The sequence below is a fragment of the Lampris incognitus genome, chromosome 8, assembly GCF_029633865.1.
Source record: "Lampris incognitus isolate fLamInc1 chromosome 8, fLamInc1.hap2, whole genome shotgun sequence".
Lineage (NCBI taxonomy): Eukaryota > Metazoa > Chordata > Actinopteri > Lampriformes > Lampridae > Lampris > Lampris incognitus.
The window spans coordinates 24,018,837-24,045,142 of NC_079218.1; the positions used below are offsets into that span (position 1 = coordinate 24,018,837).

Below are 26,306 nucleotides of genomic sequence, written 5' to 3' on the forward strand. Positions count from 1 at the left end.
AGGCATATCTGACGAGTTTCAGCGGCATTTGTCTTTTAGATTCCAAACAGGATAGTGGGGTGTTTGCTTATCATAATACAAGAAATTGTATCATTGTGAAAAAAATACATTACAAAGTGGAATATATTCTAATTATGCTGCATTTTTATCAATTTTCCTTAGTGGGTTACATTCAAAAATGGTCCTCTTGGGGAGAAAAAAAAAACAACTTCCGTACTGCTGAAGTGAATAGTTGACTTTGGAAGGGCACAGGGTGAAAATGTATTGATTCTTAACCTAATCATTTTTTACAGTCAATATTTATTTGTGATACTTACTATTACAGCAGTAATGCCCCAAAAGAAGTGTCCAACCCTATTCTGAACAATGATATACCTATCTAATCTTGTACAGAGTATAATTAAGTTTTATGTTGAAGGGGCATACCTTCTGTGACATACTCGGTGCCGGATTCAGATTCTGATGTGGAGGGCCTGGGTGACTCTGGGCTCAGTTTCTTTTCCTGGGCCAACTGGATAGGCACTGCCATCTGGCTCAGGTCTATGGTGTGTTGCCTGGGTCTCAGCTCACTTTTGTCCTTCACTTTTAGGAAGGTAGACACTGATGTCACTAGGATCTTCAAAACATATTATTTTCAAGTTTTCTCATGATGGTTGATGGCCACGAGGAGTTTAAGTAGGTGTGTCACATTGAACTCTATGCAAGAGATACTAAACATCGGAAGTCGCATTTCAACATACAGAGCTGGAAGAACAGGCTGAGTAGTGAAAATACAACTAGAGTATTTGCAGGCATTACATATATGGGAGATATGCACTGTATTCACTGAGATTGTGTTAAGATTGCAGTTATAACACTGAGCAGGTAACATGCAATGAACTGGTGATATTCTGTATTGAAAATAACAAGGGGACTCAACTGTTAATATAAACAGCCAAATGACAGTTCACTAGTAGATTTTGGTCCGAAACAATCACATCATTAAAATAAAATCATGCCCCATGTCTAGCTTCTCTATCAGACCATCACTTATGAGTAGTATGCTCTCACAACATATTGTAATGCACAGCTTCCAACCCCCTTGCAGTAACTAGTTTGATGATTTTTTTTTACTGGCCCATCCTCCATGTCTGCTAAATTCACTCATATCTGCTGTGTGAAAAGGTTACATGGCAACCCATCTAACCTGTTGTCTGCTGAAGCTCAAGGAGTGCTTTGATGGTGGAAGTGGCTGACTGGGATTCCCCAGCAGACACTTCCTGATAGATGATAGTGGGGTTGGATTCCACAGATACCTCCTGCTCAGTCCAATCCTGCTCTCTGGTGGATAGTACGTGCACTACAGTTTGAGAGTCTTGGTTTGGGTGTTTGCGGGGGGGAGGGGGGCAAAACAAGCCATCAAATATATTACTCTGTTACCACACCATGCAGTCCTAGAATGTTATTTTAAAAGCTCAGCCATTCTAAACAATTGAATAAAGACAAAGAATGACTGTACATTTGCCATTATTTAGACAATAGTAACCTTATTGCTAATCAATTATGAAAGTATAGACATACACTTCATGTACATCTCATTAGGGGAGATTAACAGTTGCCAGTAGTCGCACTTGGATTGTTAACCAAGTGATAATATAATGAAGTAGACTACCAGGATAGGATTGTGTCGAATTTCTCAAATTTTGCAAAAAAGATAATGACATCACAGCTGAAACAAAATAAACGCAGTGGCTCATTTAACAAAGGCTAATTGTTATGGGTCAAAGACAATTCTGAAATAGCAAAATGTCCTTTGGTTATTTCATCATCAACTGTCAATACATACATACATACACACACCAATCATGAATTACTATTTAATTTTGAAAGAGGAGATAATGAAAAAGGACCATCTTAGTGGTGTTCCCCTTTATGCATTTATAAGATGGAGAAAAAAAACATAGCACTACCAATGTCTACAACCAAACAGCTATTTTCTTCCTTTGTGCCATACAAAATAGAGGTATACCTTGGGCACTACTATGGGAGCCCTCCACCAACGACGTGCTGCTCTCTATGAGGTTGTTGGACTCATCCTTAGTCGACACATCCTGCCCAGAGGGCTGACTCTGTCCCATGTCGGAGGCGCGGGACACCTGCTGCAGAGTCTCACTGACCAGCTGTCGTGTCTGCTCACTCACCACTGCCGTCTGGAAGACTGGCTTGGGCTTAATAAGAACCTGGAAAGAAAGGAAATCATCTCTCGTGTCTCTTTCTTTTTCAAACTAACCAAAGCAGGTGAAAAAAACCAATGTCAAATTAAAACAGAATTTAGACATCATTCAGCATCACTGGTGTTAAACAATGATCTCATGCCTCATTGGCCACTGATGTGAGATTTTGTTTATTATGTGCTAAACTGCTACCAATCATTAAATACAGGAATTCCCCTGGTTATGAATGCCCAAACTATGAATGCCCGTACTTATGAACCAACCTCCATAAAGCCTATTAACAATAATAAAAAAAAGAGTTACACACAATGGTTCATACTAATGAATAGACGAACTACTCTGTGCAATGCTCAAACACTGCGTTTTAGGCGGTTTGTCGGCCCAAGAGAGAACACCACCACGCCGCCATCGCCATTTTAAGTTGGATCGCATACACTGTTTTGACTTAAATTTTCATGTGTTTACCCTCATAATCATGGATTCAAAGCATAAATCTGCTAATAGACGGCTGCTTTTTAATTAATTAAAAACATTTGATTACTACAGTGTCAAAGAGAAATCTGGGATTGTTTATTAATATTGATTGAGAGAAATACACTGCCTAAAACTGTAATTGGAGACAATAAAACAAAAAGAACAAAAACAATAGAGAAAAGTTAAAGAAAGAGAGATTACGGAGAAAGTGTGGGGATTTACCTGTGTTTTCCCTTGCTGCCCATAGACTATCTTAGTGGGTATGATCTTTGTGGCAGTGGACTGGGAACCTGAGCTCATGCCTTTGGGCTGGGTGACTATCATTTTTGTAATGGGTCTGGAAGCTGTGATGATGGCTGGCTTGGTCCCCTGAACAGTCTGAAGGCTCTTCTCACCCTAATAAACAAAAGTAAAAGCAGACAAGAGTGTATAGTTTATCATGTGTGGAATATATTCTGAAACTAGAAGCAACACATGCCATGTGAAGGATAAGATACAAAAAAGATTCTAAATCACTGCTATAACTTGAATGCATCAAACTGTTTAACTGACCCCAGCATTCAAAAGTGTGGTGACCACATTCTTGCCAGGCAGTCCTTGGATTGTAGCTCCTTTACCTGTTGTTTTCTGAACCACAATGACATTTGGCTTTGATGTCATGGGTATAGTGGTAATCTTAGTTGTTGTGCCTGCAATGGAAGGAAGAAGATATTTCATCTAACTATGGAACATAATGGCTCAAAGAAGCTCAGCTTTAACTCCCTTCACAACAGGAAGGATAACCCCCCAGTTAACAACTCCGTGTTGATCTACAGTGCGGTCATACACCAAATTAGAATTATACCTACCCTGAGACCAAAATCAGCCCTTTGAATAGTTCTCAAAGTAAGGTTCATGAATCTTAACATAAATGGCCTAATGAACTGGCGATTCCCTAACTTGTGTCCTCTCTATTCAACCAATTCTTTCAGTTCCTTCTGAGGTTGCCTGTATTTGACAAAGGCCATGACCACAAATCACATGATGTGTTGAGGCTAGATGGGGGAAAACCAAACCTGATATGAAACAAATATCCGGAAAAGAAAGACCTTTGGTTGGAGTCGTCTAAAATGCCCACAAGCATATAGATAAATAAAACCACTATCCTTGCAAGACTTTGGTTTCAGACTGCTAGAGTAATAAAAAAATAAAAGTTACTGACCACATTGTATTGTTTCGATCAAAGAACTGTGAACTAGAATTTAACCTTTTATCAGTGAAGTAGTCTAAAGTGAGCCTGAACTGAATGAAGGGAACTAATTTCTTAACTGAGCTGGATATCTGAAACCAAAATAACTTTAACATCTTCAAAATGTATTCTATGTATGATCTGGGCAGTTAACAGATACAGGCACCACTGCAGAGCCAGTCTGCCTGAAATCACCTTGCTACAGGATTGAAGTAGCTCACCAGATACAATGTTGCTGCTGATGATCTTGCCACCCAATGTTGCTAGAGACTTTGGCACCACCGTGATGATACTGCCACTGGTAGTCTTGACATAGGTGGTTCCAGCGGCGGTTGCTGATATTCTAGCGCCAATGTTAGGGCTAACAGTGGGTCTCGTGTAGGTGGCCTGAGTAGCTGCAGGTAAAAATATTATAGTGGTAAACCTCAGGGGGTAAACTGACATAAAAGTCTTAAAAAAATGAGCTAAGTTACTTTATTGGTAGCCATGTTGTCTCGCTAAATTTAAAAGTAAAAGTAAAACCCTAATTATTGTCTTTGTTTTCACATACTTGTTTTCACATTTCAAGAATAAATCCCTGGACAACAATTTTTTTTCAAATGTTTTGCTTCCTGAAAAAAAATGACAGATTCTGATAAATCAATGTCAAGCTGAACACAAAAATAATTTCAGATTTGCTGTGTCACATCAGAATTTCAACAAAATATTAAAGTAACTATTATTGAATTTAACATGTTTAATTGCATAATGATGCTGACACATTGTGTCAGTTCAACTGAGCTTAAAATGTTTTGCAGCTGATTTTCGTTTGTACTCAGCATCTGGTGCCTCTCATGTCAGTGTCCAACAATAGTCAGCCAACATTGATGGATTCCAGTTGCCCTGATACCTCTTTTCCACAGTCACAGTGTCCTGGTGAAACCTTTCACCATGTTCGTCACTGACTGCACCAAGATCAACAGGGAAGAAGTCCAAGTGTGAATGCAGAAAATTAATTTTCAATGACATGTTGCACTTCATGGTTTTGTATGCTTTAAGCATGTTGTCAAGCAACTCAATGTAGTTTTGGTGCTCTGTAGTTGCCAAGAAAATTCTCAACAACCTCCTTAAATGCCTTCCATGCCATTTTCTCTGGTCCCACTAGCAGATCTTCCAACTCCCTGTCATTGATGACCTGTCTGATTTGTGGACCAACAAAAATGCCTTCCTTAATCTTGGCATCAGTTATTCTTGGAAACATCTGTCTCAAATAGCGAAATCCATCACATTCTTTCTTCATTGCTTTCACATAATTTTTCATCAATCCGAGTTTTATATGCAGAGGGGGCAGAAATATCTTTGTTGGGTCGACAAGTGGTTTATGCGCCACACTTTTCTGCCCTGGAATGAAATACTTATGGAGCGGCCAGTTCTTTTTAATGTAATGTGACTCTTTAGCACGGCTATCCTATTCACAAAGGAAACAACAGTACTTTGTTTATCCAAGCTGCATTCCTAGTAGCCGTGCCACTACTTTAAGATCACCACAGATGTTCCAGTCGTAATTGTTGTACTGTATGTGTTTCAATAACAGTTCCATGTTATTGTAGGTTTCTTTCATGTGTACTAAATAGCCAATGGATACTGAAGGGTGGACATTGCCATTCTGTAACAGGACAGCTTTCAGGCTTAACTTTGATGAATCTATAAAAAGACACCATTGTTGTGGGTCATTCACAGAACCCAAAGCCATGAACAATCCATCAATGTCAGTGTAGAAACAGAGGTTGACAACCTGCGTAAAGAAGCTTGTCAAATGTTCTTGACGGTTCCGAAAGATATAAATTTTTGAACCTGATGACAGCAAACCCCATTCTTGCAAACCCCCCCCCCTTTTCTCCCAATTGTATCCGGCCAATTACCCTATTCTTCCGAGCTGTCCCGGTCACTGCTCCACCCCCTCTGCCGATCCGGGGAGGGCTGCAGACTAACACATGCTTCCTCCAATACATGTGGAGTTGCCAGCCGCTTCTTTTCACCTGACAGTGAGGCATTTCACCAGGGGGACATAGTGCATGGGAGGATCACGCTATTCCCCTCAGTTCCCCCTCCCCCCGCACAGGCACCCTGACCTACCAAAGGAGGTGCTAGTACAGTGACCAGGACACATACCCTCATTCGGCTTCCCACCCACAGACACAGCCAATTGTGTCTGTAGGGATGCTCGACCAAGCCGAAGGTAACATGGGGATTCAAACCGGCAATCCCCGTGTTGGTAGGCAATGGAATAGACAGCTATGCTACCTGGACGTCCGCATCCTTGCAATCTTGAACCAAATAGTTCTGCTTTAGCTTTTGACAAATCTAAGTCGCTGATCAGGTCATTTAATTCTGGCTGTGTTATCCGATGAGGATAAACAGGTATGAAGGGTTCAACATCTGGATCAGTGTCATTTTCCACATCTGGTTCATGCATTGTGGAATCTTCATCTGCCTCATCTAGGCTCCATGTCTGGTGGCTTCGGTACTGGCAAACTGTCATCATGTGGCACTGGTCTCATGGCTAAAGGCAGATTGGGGTATTCAATCGATTTCTTATTTTTAGCAGAGAAGCCAGATACATTGGTCAGACAGGAGTAACAGTCTGTCAAGTGATCATTTGTGTTCTCACCATATCAGTGGGACTACAAATGGCATTGACTTCGAAGTACCTCTGAGCCAAGCTCTCAGGTTGACTGCACATGTTGCACAACAAATGTGAGGAGCCCAGGGTTTCTCTTGGTCACCAATTTTACATCCGAAGTCAAGCTCATAGGCTTTCTTAATAAGTGCAGTCATAGTGTGTCTTTGAGCCTGAAGCGTATACTCGCCACAGACTAACAATGTATCACAGCTGTTGCAACATTGACGAGAAATTTCTGCTGTATTAAATCTTCCTGAAGACAATAAATCCTATTGTTAAGTTTACTCACTATGCTATTGCCTGAAGAACACATGCATCAACGTGTGTCCAAACAGCTGTAAATGTTAGCAGCTTTTATAGCCGTCTGCCAGCATCTAACCTGACTAAGCATGCCCAGGCATGCCTAAGACACTGAGTGCATGCCCAGGCAGGCCTAAGACAACATTTGCATAGCACCTACACTGAGTGCATGCCCAGGCATGCTTGGACTGACTAAAACAGCTTGCTTTGTGGCCAATATACTAGTAGACTTAAATATGATGGGAAATCACAAAAATGTGTTATATATACAAAACAGTATGTGATAGGAAAATTTTAAGGTGATTTTTGTGATCAGCAGCCCAAAATCCATAAAACACACCCAAAAGTGTTCAGGAAGCAAAATCTTGTGTTTTGTCCTTTTTTTGCCTGAGGTCTTCATACTCTGCTTACCTATTCAACCACTTTGTCATCTCATCAAACTTAAAATCTTGGCTCCAAAAGATCTGTTAAGATTGTCTAAGTATCATGAAATAAAAAAATACCTATCTTTGAGCAGATGCAATAGCATGACAAAAAAAAACTGGGAGCAGACTCATAGCAAGAGGGATTTGTGTAAATACTCAATTGTGGAACTGTCATTTTAAACTAGGTAATGGTATGTGTGTGTTTAAATTTCTATTCATGCACAACTACGCTGGGAGTGAAATTAGGAAGTTTTCCAAATTTAAATTCAACTTGTAAGTACATATCCACAGAAAATTGAAAGTGTTGGCAAGGGGTGATGGGATAGGAAAAGAGGAAGAAAGGAGGAGTAGGTGCATTAAAAACAAATGGGTATAAAGGGGAGGACAGGTTAAGTTTGGTCATTTGAACTTAAAAAAATGGAGGAGCAAGAAGAGTCACAAAAATGTATGGAAGTAAATTAGGCTGAAAAGAGTGACAAAAAGAACAGATGGAGGTGAGTTATTGGGGTACAAGTATGGAGTACACTTCTGGGGCAGGGCTTGAAGCATCATAGCAAGTTTGGTTACTCTAGCTTGAAAATTGTGATCAGGGGACAGTTTGAGTTGTTGGGTTTAAAGAAAAAAAAATGAAATGGATGGATGAAGTGAGATACTGACTAACTGCATACAAGTTATATATTCCTGGACAGAGGTTTTCAAGTTTTGAAAGACTTGTGTCTGGCAAAAAAGTTTTAGGACAAGTAGTGTCTGTGAGGAACGTAGGAGAAGGAGGCCTGGACAGAGGTTTTCAAGTTTGGAAACATTTGCAAGTCTGGCAAAAAAGCTTTGGGACAAGTAATGCCTGTGAGGAATGGAGGAGAAGGAAAGAGAAAGAGGAAGAGGACAAGACAAAAATATAATAATGATCAAGATTTTGTGGGGTAACAATAATGTGCTAGCCCATTAATTAAGATTCTGTAGGATTTCAATGAAGTGCCTGCTTTAAAATAGCCCACTAGTTTAATGTTACACAGTCAGAGTGTATCTTTCTCCATATCCTGAAAAATAACTTGGACAAACAGCTTTTTAGAAATCAAAAGAATCTAACGAAATAATGGGTTGGCATGAATAAAGTGAACTACTGAGAGTCAAATAACAGATTCTCAGGTGAGTTTTTTAAAATAATTTTTAATATGGAAAACAACAAACTAATGATTAACTAAACAAACTAACCAAACTTTACAGTTACTACATGTTGCCTCAGAAAACCAAAGCAGAGCAGGAGCATTATGAAGCTGGATCGGACCCAGCACCCTTGGAGTCTGCTGTCTTCAATCCATACAAAAATAGAGAATGGTAGAGGAATATACACGAGTGCTTCTGCCAATGGCCATTTAAGGAATTGTGAGGGGGTCAAATGAGGCACTTTTGCTGCCTCTATGAATCAACACAAGTAAAATTTCATGAGTTGAAGCGTGAAATCAAACTGTGTCTGAAAAGTTAAGAGTGGCCGACAGAACTCTCACAGGACATAATTAACTAGATTTGAGAGTTCATATTCCAACACGTAACTTGCCAATGGTTTACTTAGAGAGCACGCACCTGTGGGCTGGGACACCAACTTCGTTGTCATGATGGCTCCATTGCTGCTAACAACCATAATTGGCGAGGAGCTGCTGCTAGACAAGGCCACTGAGGAAGGCTTGGGAAGGATCTTGCTGGGCTGCACCTGCTGGGTAATTATTTTCACTCCTATGCCAGAAAAAACAAACATTCTCTTAGCAAATGCCACTTCTGGAGAGCAACCAAACACATCAATCCCTACAAAACAAGATTTTTCAAAAGGAACCACTTCATGTAATGTCTGACTCAGACCTTGGCTCCAAAAACCACACAGTTAAGCCAGTCTATTTACAGAATTTCCTAACTTTGACTTGAACTCAGGTAAAATTTTAAATATCAGTGCTTTCCCTTTATCGGGAAAAATATGTTTGAAAAGATCAACTTCAAGACCCTACCTTTTAGGTAAGAATAATAATAATGTATCAGAAAGTAGTATTTTTCTTCTCACCTGACTCTTGTTTGATCTGAATGGTGGGTTTGGTGCCAGGTGGGGTAGTAGAGGCCTGGGTCTGGCTGACAGAGGGAGCCCCCATAGGGGAGCCCTGCTGCAGGTGTTTGGGGGACTGCTGTTTTGGGAATTGGGCCAAAATCTGAGTGGGAGATCCCACCAGAGTCTTGGGTGATGGGAGCCTAGCTGAAGCCACCTTCACACCGGCAGAGGAAACACCTGGAAAAAGGAAATAACGATCAGCAAAAATATTAACTAGTAGGAAAATTCTTACCATTAATAGGTATATTGTTATTTTTGAAACAATGTGGGAGGGGGGAAGTGAATGAATGGCGCTGTCCCCTCCCTCAATACCCATGGCTGATGTGCCCGGAACAAGCCAACTGCTCCAGTGGAGCTGCTCAGCGGCCACCAGTGAAGACTGTGGTTGTACTGGACAGCTCCCAGGTGTGAATGTGTGGTGGTAGTGTGAATGTGTAGCAGGGCATTGCTGAAAAAGAGCACATGTGCTCAGCGTACTACCCTGAGTAAATAAAGGTTTAGAAAAAAAAAATTCTCCTGGACAGGACAAGCTCTGTATGGCTGCAATTTCAATTCTCTAAAAGATAAATTACTATGTAGTTACTTTTACAATGACCAATATAACAACCTTTCAAACACACTGGACCAACAAACTGCTTATTTGTTAAATGGTCCTAAATAATTTGATTAAAAAAAAACATGTTGATGTATCATTAAGCAACAGAAAAACCTACACTGTGCGACTGTTGACATTACTACAGAAGGGCTTGAAGAGACCACTGTGGTGACTGCCACAGTGTTGGCGTTAGAAGAGGAGCTGGAACTGGCTGGAAACACCACTGTCTGTTTCTGGCTGGTTGTTGTCAGCATGGATGTACAGGCCAGTTTGGAAATGGTCGCATTGTTGTGGGTGTTAGACTTGGACAGGATGTTGGGCACAAAGTTGGAGCTTGGGGAAGTTGTCACAATGATCACCTGAACCAAGAAAAGACACAGAAAAATAATTAAACAAAAATATATTTTCAGTGTTTTTATCATTAACATAAGATGCTAATACTATGTATACTATGAATTATAATAATAATAATCATAATAATATATCAGGAAGTGTCATTTCACCTCATGTACTTGCACACAAGTGAAACGAAATGCTGTTTCCCCCAGCCCACAACAGTGCTACATACAGACAAAAACACATTCAAGAACTACAAGAACACACACATTCAAACTAACACATACATCACATACATCCAACCCCCCCAAAAATCACTGTCCAAGGGAACAAACGCCAGCCAGGATGGCTGTCGGAGTCGCCGGTCTGCATGGGCTAGCGGTTAGCCTAGCCTGCCCCGATTATGCGTCCTATCAGACCACCCTCCGTGTTTCCTCCTCGGGCGCAGCTCCAGGCAGTGGCGATGGTCCTGTGGCAAACAGACAAAGCAGACCAAGCCCTCCCAGCCGATCCAGCACCAGCTATTCCAGCCAGACACCCTTGACACACCTCCCCACACTCCACACAACATCAAAAACACCAGTCACCGTCAAGTAAAGCCGCCGCCACACGGCCTTCGGTGTTATCGTTTAACTGCCAGCCTGCATGGGCTAGCAGTTAGCTTAGCCTGCACCGCTTCTGCGTCCTGTCAGAACACCCTCGGTGTTACCTCCTTGGACGCAGCTCCAGACAAGGCTGCGGTCCCTGGGCCCACAGTGCAGCAGACCAAGCTCTCGCAGCCGATCCAGTGCTAGCTCTCCCAGCCAACAAACGAAGACAAAAATTTAGACGCAGACGTCGACAAAGACACTGCATCGACGGTACTGGGTGAGGCCGCTGAAAATGTGAATTCACGCCGCCATATTCTCACACCGGTACTGGGTGAGGCCACCGTGAACGTGAATTCGCGCCACCATCTTCCCACACCGGAACTAATAATAATAATAATAGTAATAATAAAAATAATAATGCTAACACTATGTATATGTCATACTAATACTAAGACTCATTTAAGTGTCTCCTCAAGTTGATAATTTCTGAAAAACAATGTAAATGATTAGCTGTGGTTTCACAAAAGAAAGAGGGATTGTATTGACAAAATGTTTTGATGATTATCATGATGTATTTGATCAAACTGACTGATGAAAGTTAAGCTTGAAATCTTTTGAAATATCAACCCCAATTCCCCAACCCAAAAAAAAATAAATAAATAAAAATATATATATACTTGGGCGACATTTGGGTCCCAAAATTGGGGGGGGGGTTTAATCACATAATTGTAAAATGTAAAAAGTACAACTAGCGTGCAATAAACAAAACGTGCAGTTCCAATTTCAAAATTGTATTTCAAATAAGTGACAAATCTTAAACATTTTTAAGTTTTCAGAGCGTCCATGTCGTTCTCCTTGAATCAGTCATTGATTTCACTTATTGTCTTGTCCAAGACTTTGTTGTGCATTTCTTGGTAATGCTCCTGTCCGGTTTCGTCATGTTCCGTGGGCGTTGTGTTGGCTGATCTCTTCCATGGCTGCTGCGGGCCTTGGTAGCCGTTTTGAGCACAGAGATTGCTTGTGTGCTGCCACAACTGTGGAAAAAAAAAATCGGTGGTTCTCATGGCCAGCACCGTTTCAATTGTGGGAGACACCAGGTCCTTAACAGTTGCAAAGTTAAGGCTGGGTGACTGCAGTGCTTTTGAGAGCACATTGCATTGTGTGAGAACTCGTCACATCAACAGGCATGGGAACAAAAAGTGGAAGCTTGTGATTGCTGTCATCAGTGTTTACTTGGCCACCCATGCACACATCATTCTACGAAAAGTCATTCAATGTCCATAATTGCCTCAGAATTATCTAGAATCTCTCTGAGCGCTTCGGCACGGCAGCTCCATCTGGTGTCACTGAGAGAGTTCAACGTTTTAGCTTGGCCCAAAAATCTGTCCCACTGCATGGACTCAAAAACGGCATGACGTTTAGCTGATCCTTCGATAAAGGTGTGGAGTGAAGACACATTTGTCAACATGTGTCTGACTGCCGGAACACTGCGACACACATCAACAATGCAGAGATTTAGAATATGCGCATGACAGTGAATGTACATGGCAAGAGGGTGATCCTTCGGAATACGCGATGCAACATCACTGTAAGCCCCTTGCATGTTTGCCGCTCCATCATAGCACTGGGCCCTCAGATTGTCTAAATCAAGACCATGCTCTCCAATGTGTTTTTCAAGAGCAATGCCAATGTTTCACCATCTGTTCTGTCTGTGCGGTAAAAACCAACAAACGATTAATGTACTGCAAAGTCACTGTCGACATACCTCAGTACAACTGCCACCTGCTCATGTCGGCTGATGTCCTGTGTTTCATCTGCCATCATGGCAAAAATGCCTGCATCTCACACACGTTGTGTGATGTCACTTTTGATCTGGTTAGACATTATGGAGATTAAGTCATTCTGGTGTGTGCAATGCTCATAATTGGAGGACCTCTCCCGGTTTTTGAAAAAACGCTCGATGAGAGGACAGTCACTCACTCGTTGTTCCATCAGCTCTAAAAAAATCCCCCGATTGGAGGAGCCCTCTTGTAGATAACCTTTTAGCGTTATGTTTGTACTGACCTGCATTCTATACTTACAGAGTAGCCATGTGATCATACAGCCTGGTTGCAGCAACATACACATAGTTACATGCCTGTACACCGTACGTGTGTTCCCCTGCAATGATTATTAAATGTTAAGCCTAGATGCTGACACTGCCTCCATGTGAGTCATTCTACATGGTGACAGAAGTGAAACCTGATACTTTCCAAACTTGGAATGTACATAGTTAGATCCGACACCTTGTTCGGCAAAGTGAGTTTAGTTAGCAGCGCTGGCTAACTAACGTAGCCATTCTCTCTGCATGCAAGGAACTCCACAAAGATGAAAGAAGAAAAAGCTAGCTTGAAGGACGACAATGGCAGACAGATTTCGGCGACCGGACGCTCTTACCTTCGATGGTAATGTAGCAGAGAATTGTCGTATATTCGAGCAGGAATATGACATATACATCGCCACAGCGCACAGTGACAAACCAGCCAAAACGCAAGCATACATACTGCTACATTTAGCAGGAGTAGAGGCGATCGAACGTGAGCACTCATTCACGTATTTACCAGCGGTGCTCGCAGAAGACGGGGTCGTCATGAGGTGGGCAGAGACACGAGAAGACCTGGAATGTTTGAAAAGAAAATTCAGGGAGATTTGCAACCCTCAGACAAACATCACCATGGAGAGGCATTCCTTCAACACCAGAAACCAGAAACCTGGGGAAACAGTGGAAGCATATGCGAGTACACTCAGGATCAAATCTAAAAGCTGTAATTTCGGAGTTCTCCAGGCGGAGCTGATCAGAGACCATTTAGTGTGTGGCATTACCAGTGATAGTATCAGAAAAGCACTACTCAAGGAAAGTGAGCTAACTCTAGCTAAGGCGATTCGTATGTGTCAAATAAGTGAACTAGCTGAGCAACACAGCAAAACTCTGACCACTCCAATGCATGCCCCAGTCATCATGGATGCTGTCAAATATCCCAAAGCCTTTAGAAAAAAGCAGAAGGGGGCCAGATCAATGCCACAGAGTGAACAAACTTCAATGACAGGGATCACCAACTGCAGAAATCGCGGTGTAAATCACCCACCAAGGGAGTGTCCGGCATATGGGCAGCAGTGCCACAACTGCAACAAATCTAACCATTTCAAAAGGTACTGCAGGTCCGCTAGACAAGCCCGTGCATACAAACCTGTCAATCATCTGGTCACAGAAGAGGACTCAGACAGCAGCAATGGCTCATTTCATGTAGATGGACTATCACTAGACACTAAAGAAATCAACACAGTCAACCTGGAGAAGATAAAGAACAAAAAGGAGATCTACTGCTCCGTCACAGTGAATGGCAAACCATTGGAACTAAAAGTAGACACTGGGTCCAAGCGTAATGTCATACCCTCAGACACTTACAACTTCGTGAAACAGGCAGAGAAAATCGACAAGACACAGACAGCCAAACTAGTCGCATACGGTGGAACCGTGATCTACACAGAAGGCACTGCGCTGCTAAACTGTCAAACGAGGATGCAGACACACACACTGCAGTTCCATGTGGTGAAAAAACAATGTCCAATCACTACTTGGCCTACCAGACTGCCTAAACATGGACTTAATCACTCTAAACAACGATGTACATCAAGTTGACGTCAGCGAGGATTCAACATTCTCACACAAAATATTCTCTGAATATGCTGCCCTGTTCAGTGACGAGATTGGCTCACTACCAGTAACATACTCAATGAAAGTTGATCCAAATGTCACATCTGTCGCGAGGCCACCAAGGCCCATCCCTGTAGCGATGAAGGACAAAGTCAAAAAAGAGCTGGATTGGATGGTGACATTGGGAGTCATCACACCAATGACAGAGCCCATAGAATGGGTTTCTGCAATGGTTGCCACACACAAGAAGGACACTGACAACATTCACATATGCAGCGATCCACGTGACTTGAATGAAGCTTTAATGCGCTCTCACCAGCCTATGCGTGCAGTCGAAGAGGTGGCTGCACAAATGTCCGATGCCACTGTGCTTTCAGTGCTGAATGCAAAAAGTTCATTCTAGCAAATGAAACTAGACACAGAACCCTTTATCTGAACAACATTCGCCACACCCCTGGGGAGGTTCAGATTCCTGAGAACGCCCTTTGGAATCAATTCCGCACCAGAAGTCTTCAAATGAGCGATGGCGCAGGTCTTCACAGGCTATCCATGTGTGATCATCGTCGATGACATCATCGTGGGCAACAACGGAGTAGAGGAACATGATGCCAACCTCAGAAAGGTCCTGGACAGGGCTCGGAAAGTTGAAGCTCAGACTGAATCCGGTGAAATGCAGGTTCAGACTCAAACAGGTGAGCTACGTGGGACACATCTTCACAGACCAGGGACTCAAAGCTGACCCTGCGAAGATAAAAGCAATCGCTGAGATAACCCCAACTGAAGACAAGGCTGCTCTTCAGAGATTCTTAGGAATGACAACATAACTTGGAAAGTTCATCCCTAACTCCAGCAAACTGTCTGCACCACTCCGTCAGCTGCTGCAATGTGACGTAGCCTGGTGTTGGGAAAAGGAACATGAAGGTGCATTCAACGGACTGAAGGCTCACATATCAAGCCCTCCGGTGCTGAATTACTACGCGTGAGAAAGCCCATCACACTCACCTGTGATGCATCACAGTATGGCCTTGGTGCAGCTTGCCTACAGGGAGGCGAACCCATAGCATATGTCTCGCGCACCTTGACAGAGACTGAGACAAGATATGCGCAAATAGAAAAGGAGCTGCTGGCGGTGGTGTTTGCATGTTTCAAGTTCTATGACTACGTCTACAGCAAGCCAATTACAGTCGAAACCAATCATCAGCCCCTCATCACAATCCTGAACAAACCAATCCACACCGCACCAGCGCATCTGCAACGCATGATGTTGAAGCTGCACAAGTTCAACTTGACGCTCGTCTACAAGAAAGGGAAGTTCATGTATTTGGCCGACACGCTGTCTTGTGCACCAAGGAAGCGCACAGCACAGCATCAAACTGAACAGAACAACTTTGAAGTGATGGCAATCCAGCCCATCTCATCAAATCACCTGAAGGAGCTGCGAGAACACACAGCTGCAGACTCTTCAATGCAAGCTCTCTGCCGCACTATGAAGCAAGGACGGTCCAACCGAGCAAGCAGTACTGTACCATTCTTTGCATTCCGGGATGAGCTCACCATCGACGATGACATTGTAATGAAAGGAACAAGAGTGGTCGTTCCCCAAACACTACAGTCTGTAGTAGCTTGTAGCATTATGTTTGTACTGACCAGCATTCCATACTTACAGAGTAGTCATGCGATCATACAGCCTGGTGGCAGCAATATACACACAGCTACATGCCTGTACACCGTACGTGAGTTCCCCTGCAATGATATTAAATGTTAAGCCTAGACACTAACACTGCCTCCATGCGAGTCATTCTACACAAAGGACATCCTGGGGCCGAAGCAACGAAATGCAGAGCACGTGATTTTGCATTCTAGCCATCCATGGCAAAGGATGTTGAGAACATGGTCCAAGCCTGCAGTGTGTGCAACAGTGTAAAAGAACATCAACAGAAAGAGCCACTGCAACCCACCCCAATCCCAGAACTGCCCTGGTCCACCGTCGCCACAGACATCTTCGAGTGGAACAGTCACCACTACCTGGTCTTGGTCAACTCGTACTCAGGGTGGTTTGAAATCGATCCACTTAAAAACCTCTCTTCACAAAGTGTGGTCAACAAGCTAAAGCGACACTTCTCAGTTCATGGCGTCCCTGACACTGTCTTTTCAGACAATGGCACCCAGTTCTCCAGTCAGATTTTTCATGAGTTTGCCACAACTTGGGACTTCCACCATACCACCAGCAGTCCTGAATACCCACAAGCAAACAGCCTGGCAGAACGGGCGGTACGAAGCGCAAAGAGGCTGCTTGAAACTTCAAAGAGAGACGGGACAAATCTACTTTTGAATCTGCTGAACATTCGGAACACGCTACGAGATACAACCTTGGGCTCTCCCACTCAGCGTCTCCTATCTAGGAAAACACGCACCACCCTACCTGCCAGCCAACAGCTGTTGGCGCCGTCATCAAAGGACACTGTAACGATCTGGGCTCAGCTGTCAAAGAAACGGGGAATGCAGAAAGCGCACTATGACAAGTCAAGCAGTCCACTGCCTGCACTGGAACTGTCCCAAATGGTCCGTCTTCAGACTACAAAGGGACATGACAAGATCGGAGTGATCAAAAGGAAGTGCGATGAACCTAGATCTTACATCGCTGATGTAAGAGCCTTACGGGGCTTTGTAAAGTCAAAGCCCCCATAAGGGAATGTCCCACGCTGCAACAAAATGCTAGCCAATGTCCAAATAAAGTTGTAAATAATAGTGAGATTATAGAGCGAGAATAAAAAAAACACAAACAAAACAAAACAAATTGTTAAGAGTCTGCCAATTAACAAGTCCCGACTCTTTTAATTGGTTAGAAAAAATAGAACTGTAGGATTTATATGTAGCTATATAAATAACCATAGTGAGGCATAGCACTCAGAAATCAGATCAAACTTATCTGCATTTGAGCCAAAACTGTAGACCATCAGTCTCCTGTTGTGGGGGCATCGCCTTCTGAATTTCTGGAGATTTTCTTTATATTGAGAGTGGAGGTTTTTCTTGGGCTGTGTGCCGCCTTCCGCTGAGTTGGGTTCTTGAAATACTCCCTGGTCGCACCGTCTCCCTGCCACCTGCCAGGTAGACAGGAGCCCGATCGCTTCTTGATCCGGAGAGGCAGAGGACCACCACAGACACTGGGAATCCTCGTGAAGCGATATCCCTTGTTGCCTCCGTAGCATCCTTGTATAGCCGGGTGCCGTCGTCGTAGAAGACCCACATCTCTGCAGGGTACGGTGTCTGAAACTTTGTTTTTCTTTCAAAACTTTCTTGGCTTCGGCATATTCACTACGTTTCTTAAGCACTTCCAGGGGGAAGTCATTGTCGACGTAAAAGTGGGCATTGTTGCAGAACACTTCTTTTTTCTGCCAGGCTCTCCAGAGCACCTCCTCTTTCGTCCGATAACTACCAAACTTGACCACTACAGATCGGGGCTTTGCCTGCGGGCCATTGGGCTTCTGTGCTAATGCCCGGTGTGCCCACTCAATTCTGAGGTCTCTGTCACGGGGAAGGTCCAGTGTGCTTTTAAATAAATTGTCCATAAAGCCAACCATATCGGTGCCCTCTTTATTTACCCTTAAATCATCTCTCCGTGCTCGGCCCTCCTGGTCTATCAGCCTTGGAAGCACGGACTCCATTTAGTTAATTCTCCCCTTTGCCTCATCCAGTCTGTCGTTTGTTCTCTTTAGTTCTTGTTTAATGTCGGAGAACTGTGCCTTGTTGTCTCTTCTGAACTCCCGGAGTTCTTTGGGAATACATCACAGGCTAACTTCGGGGCTGTCTTCGCCATGTGGCAAAGATAAGTTTGGGGAGCTACTTCAGCTGCCTCGTCTCACTTCGGGATCATTTTCCATCATGTTCATCGTTGTCCTACGTCTAGTAATACCCCTTTTCTTCATTGTTCGACAAAAACTTCACTAGGGTTAACAGAACTAAAGTTTTTGGGGTTATTTCTCAAAACCGCTGGGGAGCTCGAAAATTAGGCTGTCATTCTCTCAGTGGCGGAACCGGAAAACAGGGTTTTTAATGAATTTATATAAGTGGTCAGCTTCATAGCTGCAGAAATGTGTTTAATGCCTTTTTGATGGTCGCCGAATTTTTCCAATGCCTTCTTCCAATTTCCAAATGTTACTGTTAGAAACGTTTCTTCTTTGTTGTGGCCAGCAATGCTAAATGCGCGGCATGAGTAACAGAATGCCCCATCAGCGGCGGGGCTGTACTCAAGCCACGGGTAGGTAACATACCATTCTTTTCAAAATCTTCTCCCTCCTGTTGCTGGGAATAACAGGGTAAGTTGGCAGGGACCATTCTCCACAAAATTCAAGCAGTTTCCTACACCAAGAATAGGATCTCGAGCTGCAGGTTGTAACACCACGGCATTGCCTGCTTCTCGCTGCTGAAGCTGTGGAGGCTCCATCTCTGCATTGCCCACTTCTCGCAGAGATTGCTCTGAAATGTTGCCCGTCTCTGTGAGAGACACATCATCGTCCTGACGCGATTCTTCATTTTCGTTCTCTTCAGCCCTATCGATTTTTGTTGTCTTTGTAAAATTACTTAATGACGTGTTAACGTGTTTGGACATTTTCAATTAGCCTCCCATAGCTAGCTAACATGGTTCGCTTCAGAGCATTACATTGCCCCCAGCTGCTTGTAGGTGTAATTACAGCAAATAATATTTGTATATTTTTAAATAACGTTATGTGATATATTATTTTAATTATTCTTTGTGAATTAGGGGGGGCAACTGTCCCCCCATAATGTCGCCCATATATATACTACTGCCTCTAAAGGCTACTGCTATTTCAATCAGGATTCAGATTTTTAACAGGAACATTAAAACACTTGAAAAAGTATCAAGATTTACCCTTGAAAGTTTAGGTTAAAGGCTTTCTAGGCCAGTTTACAGTTTTTGTACACTGAATTTAGCACAACAAAATCCGAAAAACTTATGTTAAGATAATAACTTATCTTATGAATCAATATACATAAGCCTTGTGACATCAATGTATGAAACTGCTAGACGAACCAGTTCTGTCATTCCCTCAGCATGTCTGGGCTAGAAAATCTCCTAGATCAAGAACATTATTCAAATGTTGCATTAACAACTTCATCTTTCATTGATCATTAGAAGTGATCATTCCAAGCGCACCAAAGATGTATAAAAATAATAACATGGCAACAAACAGCAAATTCACTAAAATGTGTCACATACTGTACAACTGCATTTAAAAAGGCTTGTCAATTGTATTGAATTTAATAAATAACTTGTTTTATTATTATTTAGGAAAAGGGCCCTCAAACAGATCTTGCAAATTACAAGACAAAAAAATACAAATGTGATTTTTCAAATTTCATTTTTGTTGTTTTCTCATTCTGACAGGTGTGTTGTAAAAATCTATTAAAATGAATTAAAACACAAAAAGAAAAACACACAAAATAGTGGATGGAGCTGTGAGAGTCATTTTGGAGTTACTACAGCTCACCTTTTGTGTTGTAGTGTTGGTGGTTTGGATAGTGGGTTTGGTGAAGGTTATCTTCACTGGGGACAAATGTGGGGGCAAGGAGTTGGCAATGCTCTGCATGATGTTGCTCATCTTGGGACCGCCGCTCACCGGTACAGTGATGTTCTTGGATATAGGTGGGTTCACCTTGGAAACCTCCTTCAGCACCACTGGCGAGGAGCTGGAAGAGTTGGTCCGCCTTCTCTTCCGCGGCTTTTCATCCTCATCTGAACAGCTCACACCTGCAAGAAAAACAAACCCATAACAGAAGAAAAAATGTTTTAAAGGAGCGGGGGAAAAAAAGAAGAGAAGAGTAGATAATGGACATATAGTACTGCTTGAATGTTTGTGGACCCTACAGGGATGGTCATCATTTTCCATATGAAATTATGTTAAAATAAACTTGTGAAATCTTTATCCAAACCCAAATTCTTAATAAAGATATTCCAAATAAAGGAAAGAAACAAAAAAATTATGTTTTCATTATTTATTCAACATAAGTGGTGCAAAAATATGTGAACCCCTTCAGTCAATAGCTTGTGGCACTTCCATTAGCAGTGATAACTTTGAGTAAATGTCTCCTATAGCAATTAATCAATCTCTCACATCTCTTTTGAGGGATTTTGCACACTCCTCCTTTCAGAACTCAGTCAATATGTTTCTTCCTAGCAACCCCCCCATGAATTCCATTTTGACTCAGTGTTCTTCTTATTGCTGAAGCATGCAGTTACCGAAGATGCAGTAAGGGAGGTCTGTAATCTGTAGATGTTATTTTTGGGTTGGCTTTTACCTGGTTTATTATTGGTCTTGTGGCTCTTGAGGACATTTTTGATAGTACGTCCTTTTCTTGGCCGAGTTGCTATAATGTTACATGTTCTCCTTTTGTAAATTATTTTACTCAGTGGACTGATGGAGCCCAAATCTTTTTGAGATGATTTTATAGCCATCCCCAGACTGATGTGCTATCACAACCCTCTTCCTGATGTCCTCTGAGATCTCCATTCCTCTTGCCATGGTGTGCTTTGTATTCGCCTGGATATGTAACACCAAACTGACCAGGTTTGTTTTTTATCTCCATTTATCAGAGTCCCACTTAAACTCTTTCCTAAAGATCTCTCCTTTGATTGGTTCATTTGGTACCCAGTTATTTACCCAATTATTTGATTCTACTTACCTACTTGATTTAACCAATGCCACTTGGGGTTCATTTATTTTTGCACCTGCACTGATTTCTTTTTAATTTTGTTTTTCTACTACATGCATGATTTCCTCTAAACCAACATATGGATATGGAATTGGCAAATATAAACCTGTTATGTCAGATCAAAAAGACTGGTTCGGATTAAATGAAAATTTCATGATAAAAACAAAAAAAAAATCTATAATTGCACAAAGGATTCACATACTTTCAAGCAGCACTCTATCTCATTGTGCTTGTTTGATAATCATATGCTCTTTCAAAAATCCTGGCCAAATTATGATAACATTGAGATGGATGCCATTATACCTAGTATTGTCATACATATGCTGGATAGTGAACAATCCGCTAACAACCATTGCATTTAACCTGGTATTTGTATCCTTTCATGTTGGATGCATTATGTTTCAGTTGTGGTTAGATCTCATATTTCACATGCACTATGAAAAGAAAATTCATCTAAGGGGTCATTTTAACAACTCAGGGTAATCAGAAACAGCATGTCATTTTGCAACTGGTATGAACAACACAAAAGGAACTTGTTTAAATTCAATGGCAGTGGTTCATGATAGAACTGTCTGAATATGAGTAAGAAACAATCTTAGTAACAATATGCAATATATTTGACTACTGGCTGCAGGCTTACTTGTGTGTGTGAGATTATTTAGAAACTTACTTTTCACATAAACAGTGCTCCCACTGGGCAACACCACCACATTGGAGGCAGGACTAGGTGGTCGTGGAGATTTCACTGCGGCTCCTAAAGTGCCACTGCTTGCTGTGGCACTGGTAGAAGTACATGTGGTGCTCGTATAGGAGTAACACACAACCACTGTAGGGGAGAGAAAAAATTACACCAATCACATGAGGATATTGATTATATTCTATCCATTTTAAAACGTTACTCTGCTGGCAAACATTAATGCAGACCTACCTTCTTTGTTTCCTGTTTCTGCTGGCAGCAGGAGGGAGGCATTTTGAGTGGCTGTGGCATTGGCTACCGCATTAGCAGTCACAGTAAATGCTGTTTGAGGGACTAGTCTTGGCATCAATGGGACAAGCCGGCGTCCTTCAATGGACCATTCAGAGGCGCTATTAGGACCTGACATGCTAGAAAAAGAGGGCAAGTACCTTCTCAGCATCTGATCAAGGCTGAAGTGTTACATTAAGTGCAGACTAACATTTTACAGACTAAAATATTTCCTAACTCTAACCCTACAAAAATCCATTATTTCCAAAAAGTGTTTATTGTTTGTAGTAACCCATTAAAATCACACAATTTGGAATTATCTTTCCTGCAAGCTGATTTATTTTCTATTTATTGATCTATTTTGTTAATCATTTATAAAACTGATGTATAGGAAATTAAAAAAAAACTGAACTTTTTAAATCTGGGAAACTCATGGATAGTCATCAAAACAAACTTCACTTCAGGAAAAATTCACTAAATTTTGATCAAGTACTATAACGTCAATGCATGAATGAGGTCAAATCGTCAGTAATATCTTCTCAATACCCAAAGTGTGGATTCATTTTTTGTGAAAAATTCTGCAGGGGTGTGCCTGCTATTTAGGTCCAACTAAGGTACTGTGACCATATAGGTGACACACTAACATGGCGGACATCTGGACGGTTGTGTACTTACTGATAAGCAATCGTTGTGAGGCGTTCATCATTGACTGCCCTACGGACCTCTGCTCGATGACGCTCTGTTGAGATCCTATGTGGAGGGTGGGTTGTGTGTAGGGGAGTATAGCACATTTTTAGAGATGTCCAAGTGTACTCTGTGCATACTTGATTGAAAGATTGTTTTTAAACAAGCCAAACTCTCTCAAGCTTGAACAACTGGTTGACTGGTAGTAATAGCATGAGCACACAATTGATGTGTAAAATGTGTCTCAGAATTGGAATTAATAACCATCGCTCCATTTTGATGTCAACATTTGAAGAGTGGAAGAAACCCAGTGAGATGAAGCTAATAAAACAATAAAAAAACAATATATATGTTCCCTATATAGTAATTTTCTCAGACTGTATCACTAATTAGTCAATCTAGTTACCCAATGCAGATGACACTTACCCAAGAATTTTAGTGAGCTCTCCTAGGAGATCCTTCTTGTCCTTTGAAAGATCTCCTTGAGCTCGCAAGGCACTGATAACCCCAGCATATGCCTCCAGTTCTAGTAATTATAAAGACATACATGAAAGATCACACAGCACTGGAGTAATTAAATGATTAAAGCACAGTTGAAATCTACATATTTCATTATTCATTATCATATCTTACTTGGTCAAGGATTTTTAAGCTTTCGCAACTCATAACTCCATTTATAGATACAATATATAACTTTGCAATATTTACAAATGTAAACTAAGATAATGCAACCTTAATAACATGTGAGACAAGACTCCTGTTTTGCTGTCAAATTCTTCAGCCTTGGCACACAAAAGGTAAGACTATACATTCCTGAGGGAGATAAAATCTTAAACTCTGTGATTCATCTAAACCCAGCCAGCTGCTGGACAGCTGAAGGTGTTGTACTAAAATCACAGGTTAGGGTTTAGAAGATTCAAAGTCAGTTAAGCAAGTATCTTGTGAATGAGATTTTGTCCCCATACATGCTGCCTTACAAGAGTTCAAGTGATTAAAGTGAAATGCTGGACAATCCTACCCTAATCTTATAAATTTGGTTGGAATAAAAACTTGGATATTAATTTAAGCAATCTGTCTCTCCATGTATACTCCCAGATCCTTCATGCCATTTATATATCAATAAGTGTGAATGGTGTTTACTCTTACCCAGTTTACGGAGAATTCTTTTGCACTCATCCCTGCCTAGGTCAAGTATGGTGGGCCATACCACAGGCATGATCCCAGTCAGCAATGGTTTCTCCAGTTGAATCATGGACTATATGCAGAGAATAATGCACATTATTATGTTTATTTGTTTTAATAGTAGTTAAAGAAAGCAAATAGCTGTTTGAGGTTATGTTCTGGCCCATTCAATGTAACTATCTCTGCCAAGGGTGCCGACTTGATACCCTGTACATATCAAATCTCACTTAACTTCCTCTATGCAATGACAAACAGGGCTTACAGGAGAGGGAGAAGAAGAGTGAAATGCATGCCAATATGTTTTGGTTTCAAATCAAATGATAGAGGAATGAATATCAACATATCAAATCCATTCAGGAAATTCCCATTCAATAAGTGACCTTGAATAATTAAGTGCAAGAGCTTTATTTGAAACATTATATATCAATAGAGCAGGTTATACAATACAATATGCAAAGGAATATATTTCAGTGGATGCTTTTCAATCAAATTTGCTCTTTGCAGCCTACAGTTACAAACCAAAAACGGAATTTTATTTCATACAGTTTTGGAATCCCTGCAATGTTTCATTTAATAAACTATAACTGATATGTTTGACATCCCCTTTAAAGAAGTCAGGTCTTTTCTCAAAAGTTTGCACGCAGCTAACCTGGGAGAATGATACACCAATTGGTGCATGCGTGAACTTACTACCACCGACATGTTGCTGTCTTCCTGTCGTGAAAAGTATCGCATAATACTATTGACAGGAATAGCGATGTAGTTGACAAACGCTGCGTTCGTTTTCCCCCCGAGATTGGGCCCGACAAATTCAAAGTAGCACGTTGCACGCTAGAGCTTAAGTATACCACTCCCTGAATTCACTGATATATGTTATGGATGACATTAAACATCCTCTGTGATGCATTTTACTACTGTAAGTAAAGATGGCGATGTTGGGATAGGTGAGTAGTTAGGCCTATGTAGACTAGCTTATCGAAGATGCAAAGCATAAGACAGTTAAAACCTACGACAGAGATGAACTACAACAGAGCCAAGACACAGTTCACCAAGGAGAGCCGTGGCGCAGTAAAATAAAAGGCTCTGGTTAACAAAATAAGCAAATAGTATTTCGGCAAATAGACAGGTTTTCGTGAGCTTTGGCTAGTGGCTAGCTTCTCCAGCTTTCATTATTGCTTAACTACATACTCCTTACCCCATAATTCACATACAAAACATTTCAGTGCAATGCAAAGCTCTTTGTGTTGTTAACTAGTTATGTTCCGGCAAAAGTAATTCTATGTTTAGTAACGCCAAATTCAAATAATATCCATCGCATACGTTGTGTTAGCATTTCAGGTGCCAAATCAATGTCTTACCGTCCGTCAGAAGGACAACTTCAAGGCCTGGATGATAACGCCATAGTCCAGACATATATCATTGACCACAATACATTTATCAAATCAACCGACTATGCACAACAACAACGGAGTTTGAACAGTAATCGATACGATACAATAAAGACTTTCGTCAGAGATATTTGTGTTTACGCTTCAAATTAGCCATCTTCTTCCTCTGTTTGGGACTTCTTTTTCCTGTGAGGTAAGCGACAGTTCAGACGCAAATAAATCGAAGTGCTGCCCCCTACAGGAAATGAACGGGGTCAAACGCGCCAACCTTGACCCTGCGAGCCATTTTTTTGGATGAAAAGTAAACACTTCAGCTCTGGTCTTACATCGTGATTTCTGTGAAGTTTTTCTTCGTCCGAATCGAGAGTCTAGGGATGGGGGTGTCATACATTTTTTTTCTTCCATTTTTAACTGTTTGACAATGTAATGTGATTGAAAAGTCTCCAGGACAGAATTGTGATCTGGGGCTAGACTAAGGAATAGTAGATTGAATATTTGAAGGTTTTGGATAGGTCACCTATGTCACTGCCAGCTGTTTCCGGCTTCTGCTTTCGTGAGATCGATAACTGCTGTTTATTCTGTTCCTTACTACCTATATTCTGCCCTAACCTCTTCATTAGTTCTACTGATTTAGCTATTTTCTGTGCTTAGTTCACTTATCGCTAGATTATATAGTTTTCTTTCTCAAACGACTTGTGTTTAGTAGGAAGCCTCTCGTTCCTAGTTTGCTACTAGCTTTGCCTAGCT

At 41.7% G+C, this 26,306-nt stretch overlaps 1 protein-coding gene across 1 annotated transcript in view; it reads right to left on the reverse strand.

The window, feature by feature from the left end:
• emsy (EMSY transcriptional repressor, BRCA2 interacting) overlaps nucleotides 1–25,728 on the reverse strand; it is a 34,168-nt gene extending 8,440 nt beyond the window's left edge. Inside the window, exons 1-16 of the mRNA XM_056285005.1 lie at nucleotides 25,530–25,728; nucleotides 24,136–24,244; nucleotides 23,416–23,515; nucleotides 22,981–23,055; nucleotides 22,270–22,445; nucleotides 22,012–22,167; nucleotides 20,120–20,379; nucleotides 10,108–10,348; nucleotides 9,353–9,571; nucleotides 8,884–9,033; nucleotides 4,137–4,310; nucleotides 3,240–3,376; nucleotides 2,910–3,083; nucleotides 2,009–2,219; nucleotides 1,187–1,354; nucleotides 427–582 (exon numbers count right to left, since the gene is read on the reverse strand). Of these exons, the coding sequence (XP_056140980.1) occupies nucleotides 427–582; nucleotides 1,187–1,354; nucleotides 2,009–2,219; nucleotides 2,910–3,083; nucleotides 3,240–3,376; nucleotides 4,137–4,310; nucleotides 8,884–9,033; nucleotides 9,353–9,571; nucleotides 10,108–10,348; nucleotides 20,120–20,379; nucleotides 22,012–22,167; nucleotides 22,270–22,445; nucleotides 22,981–23,055; nucleotides 23,416–23,515; nucleotides 24,136–24,241 (2,503 nt within the window). The 5' untranslated portion in view covers nucleotides 24,242–24,244; nucleotides 25,530–25,728. The remainder of the gene's footprint in view (nucleotides 1–426; nucleotides 583–1,186; nucleotides 1,355–2,008; nucleotides 2,220–2,909; nucleotides 3,084–3,239; nucleotides 3,377–4,136; nucleotides 4,311–8,883; nucleotides 9,034–9,352; nucleotides 9,572–10,107; nucleotides 10,349–20,119; nucleotides 20,380–22,011; nucleotides 22,168–22,269; nucleotides 22,446–22,980; nucleotides 23,056–23,415; nucleotides 23,516–24,135; nucleotides 24,245–25,529) is intronic.
• Nucleotides 25,729–26,306: the final 578 nt, after the last annotated feature.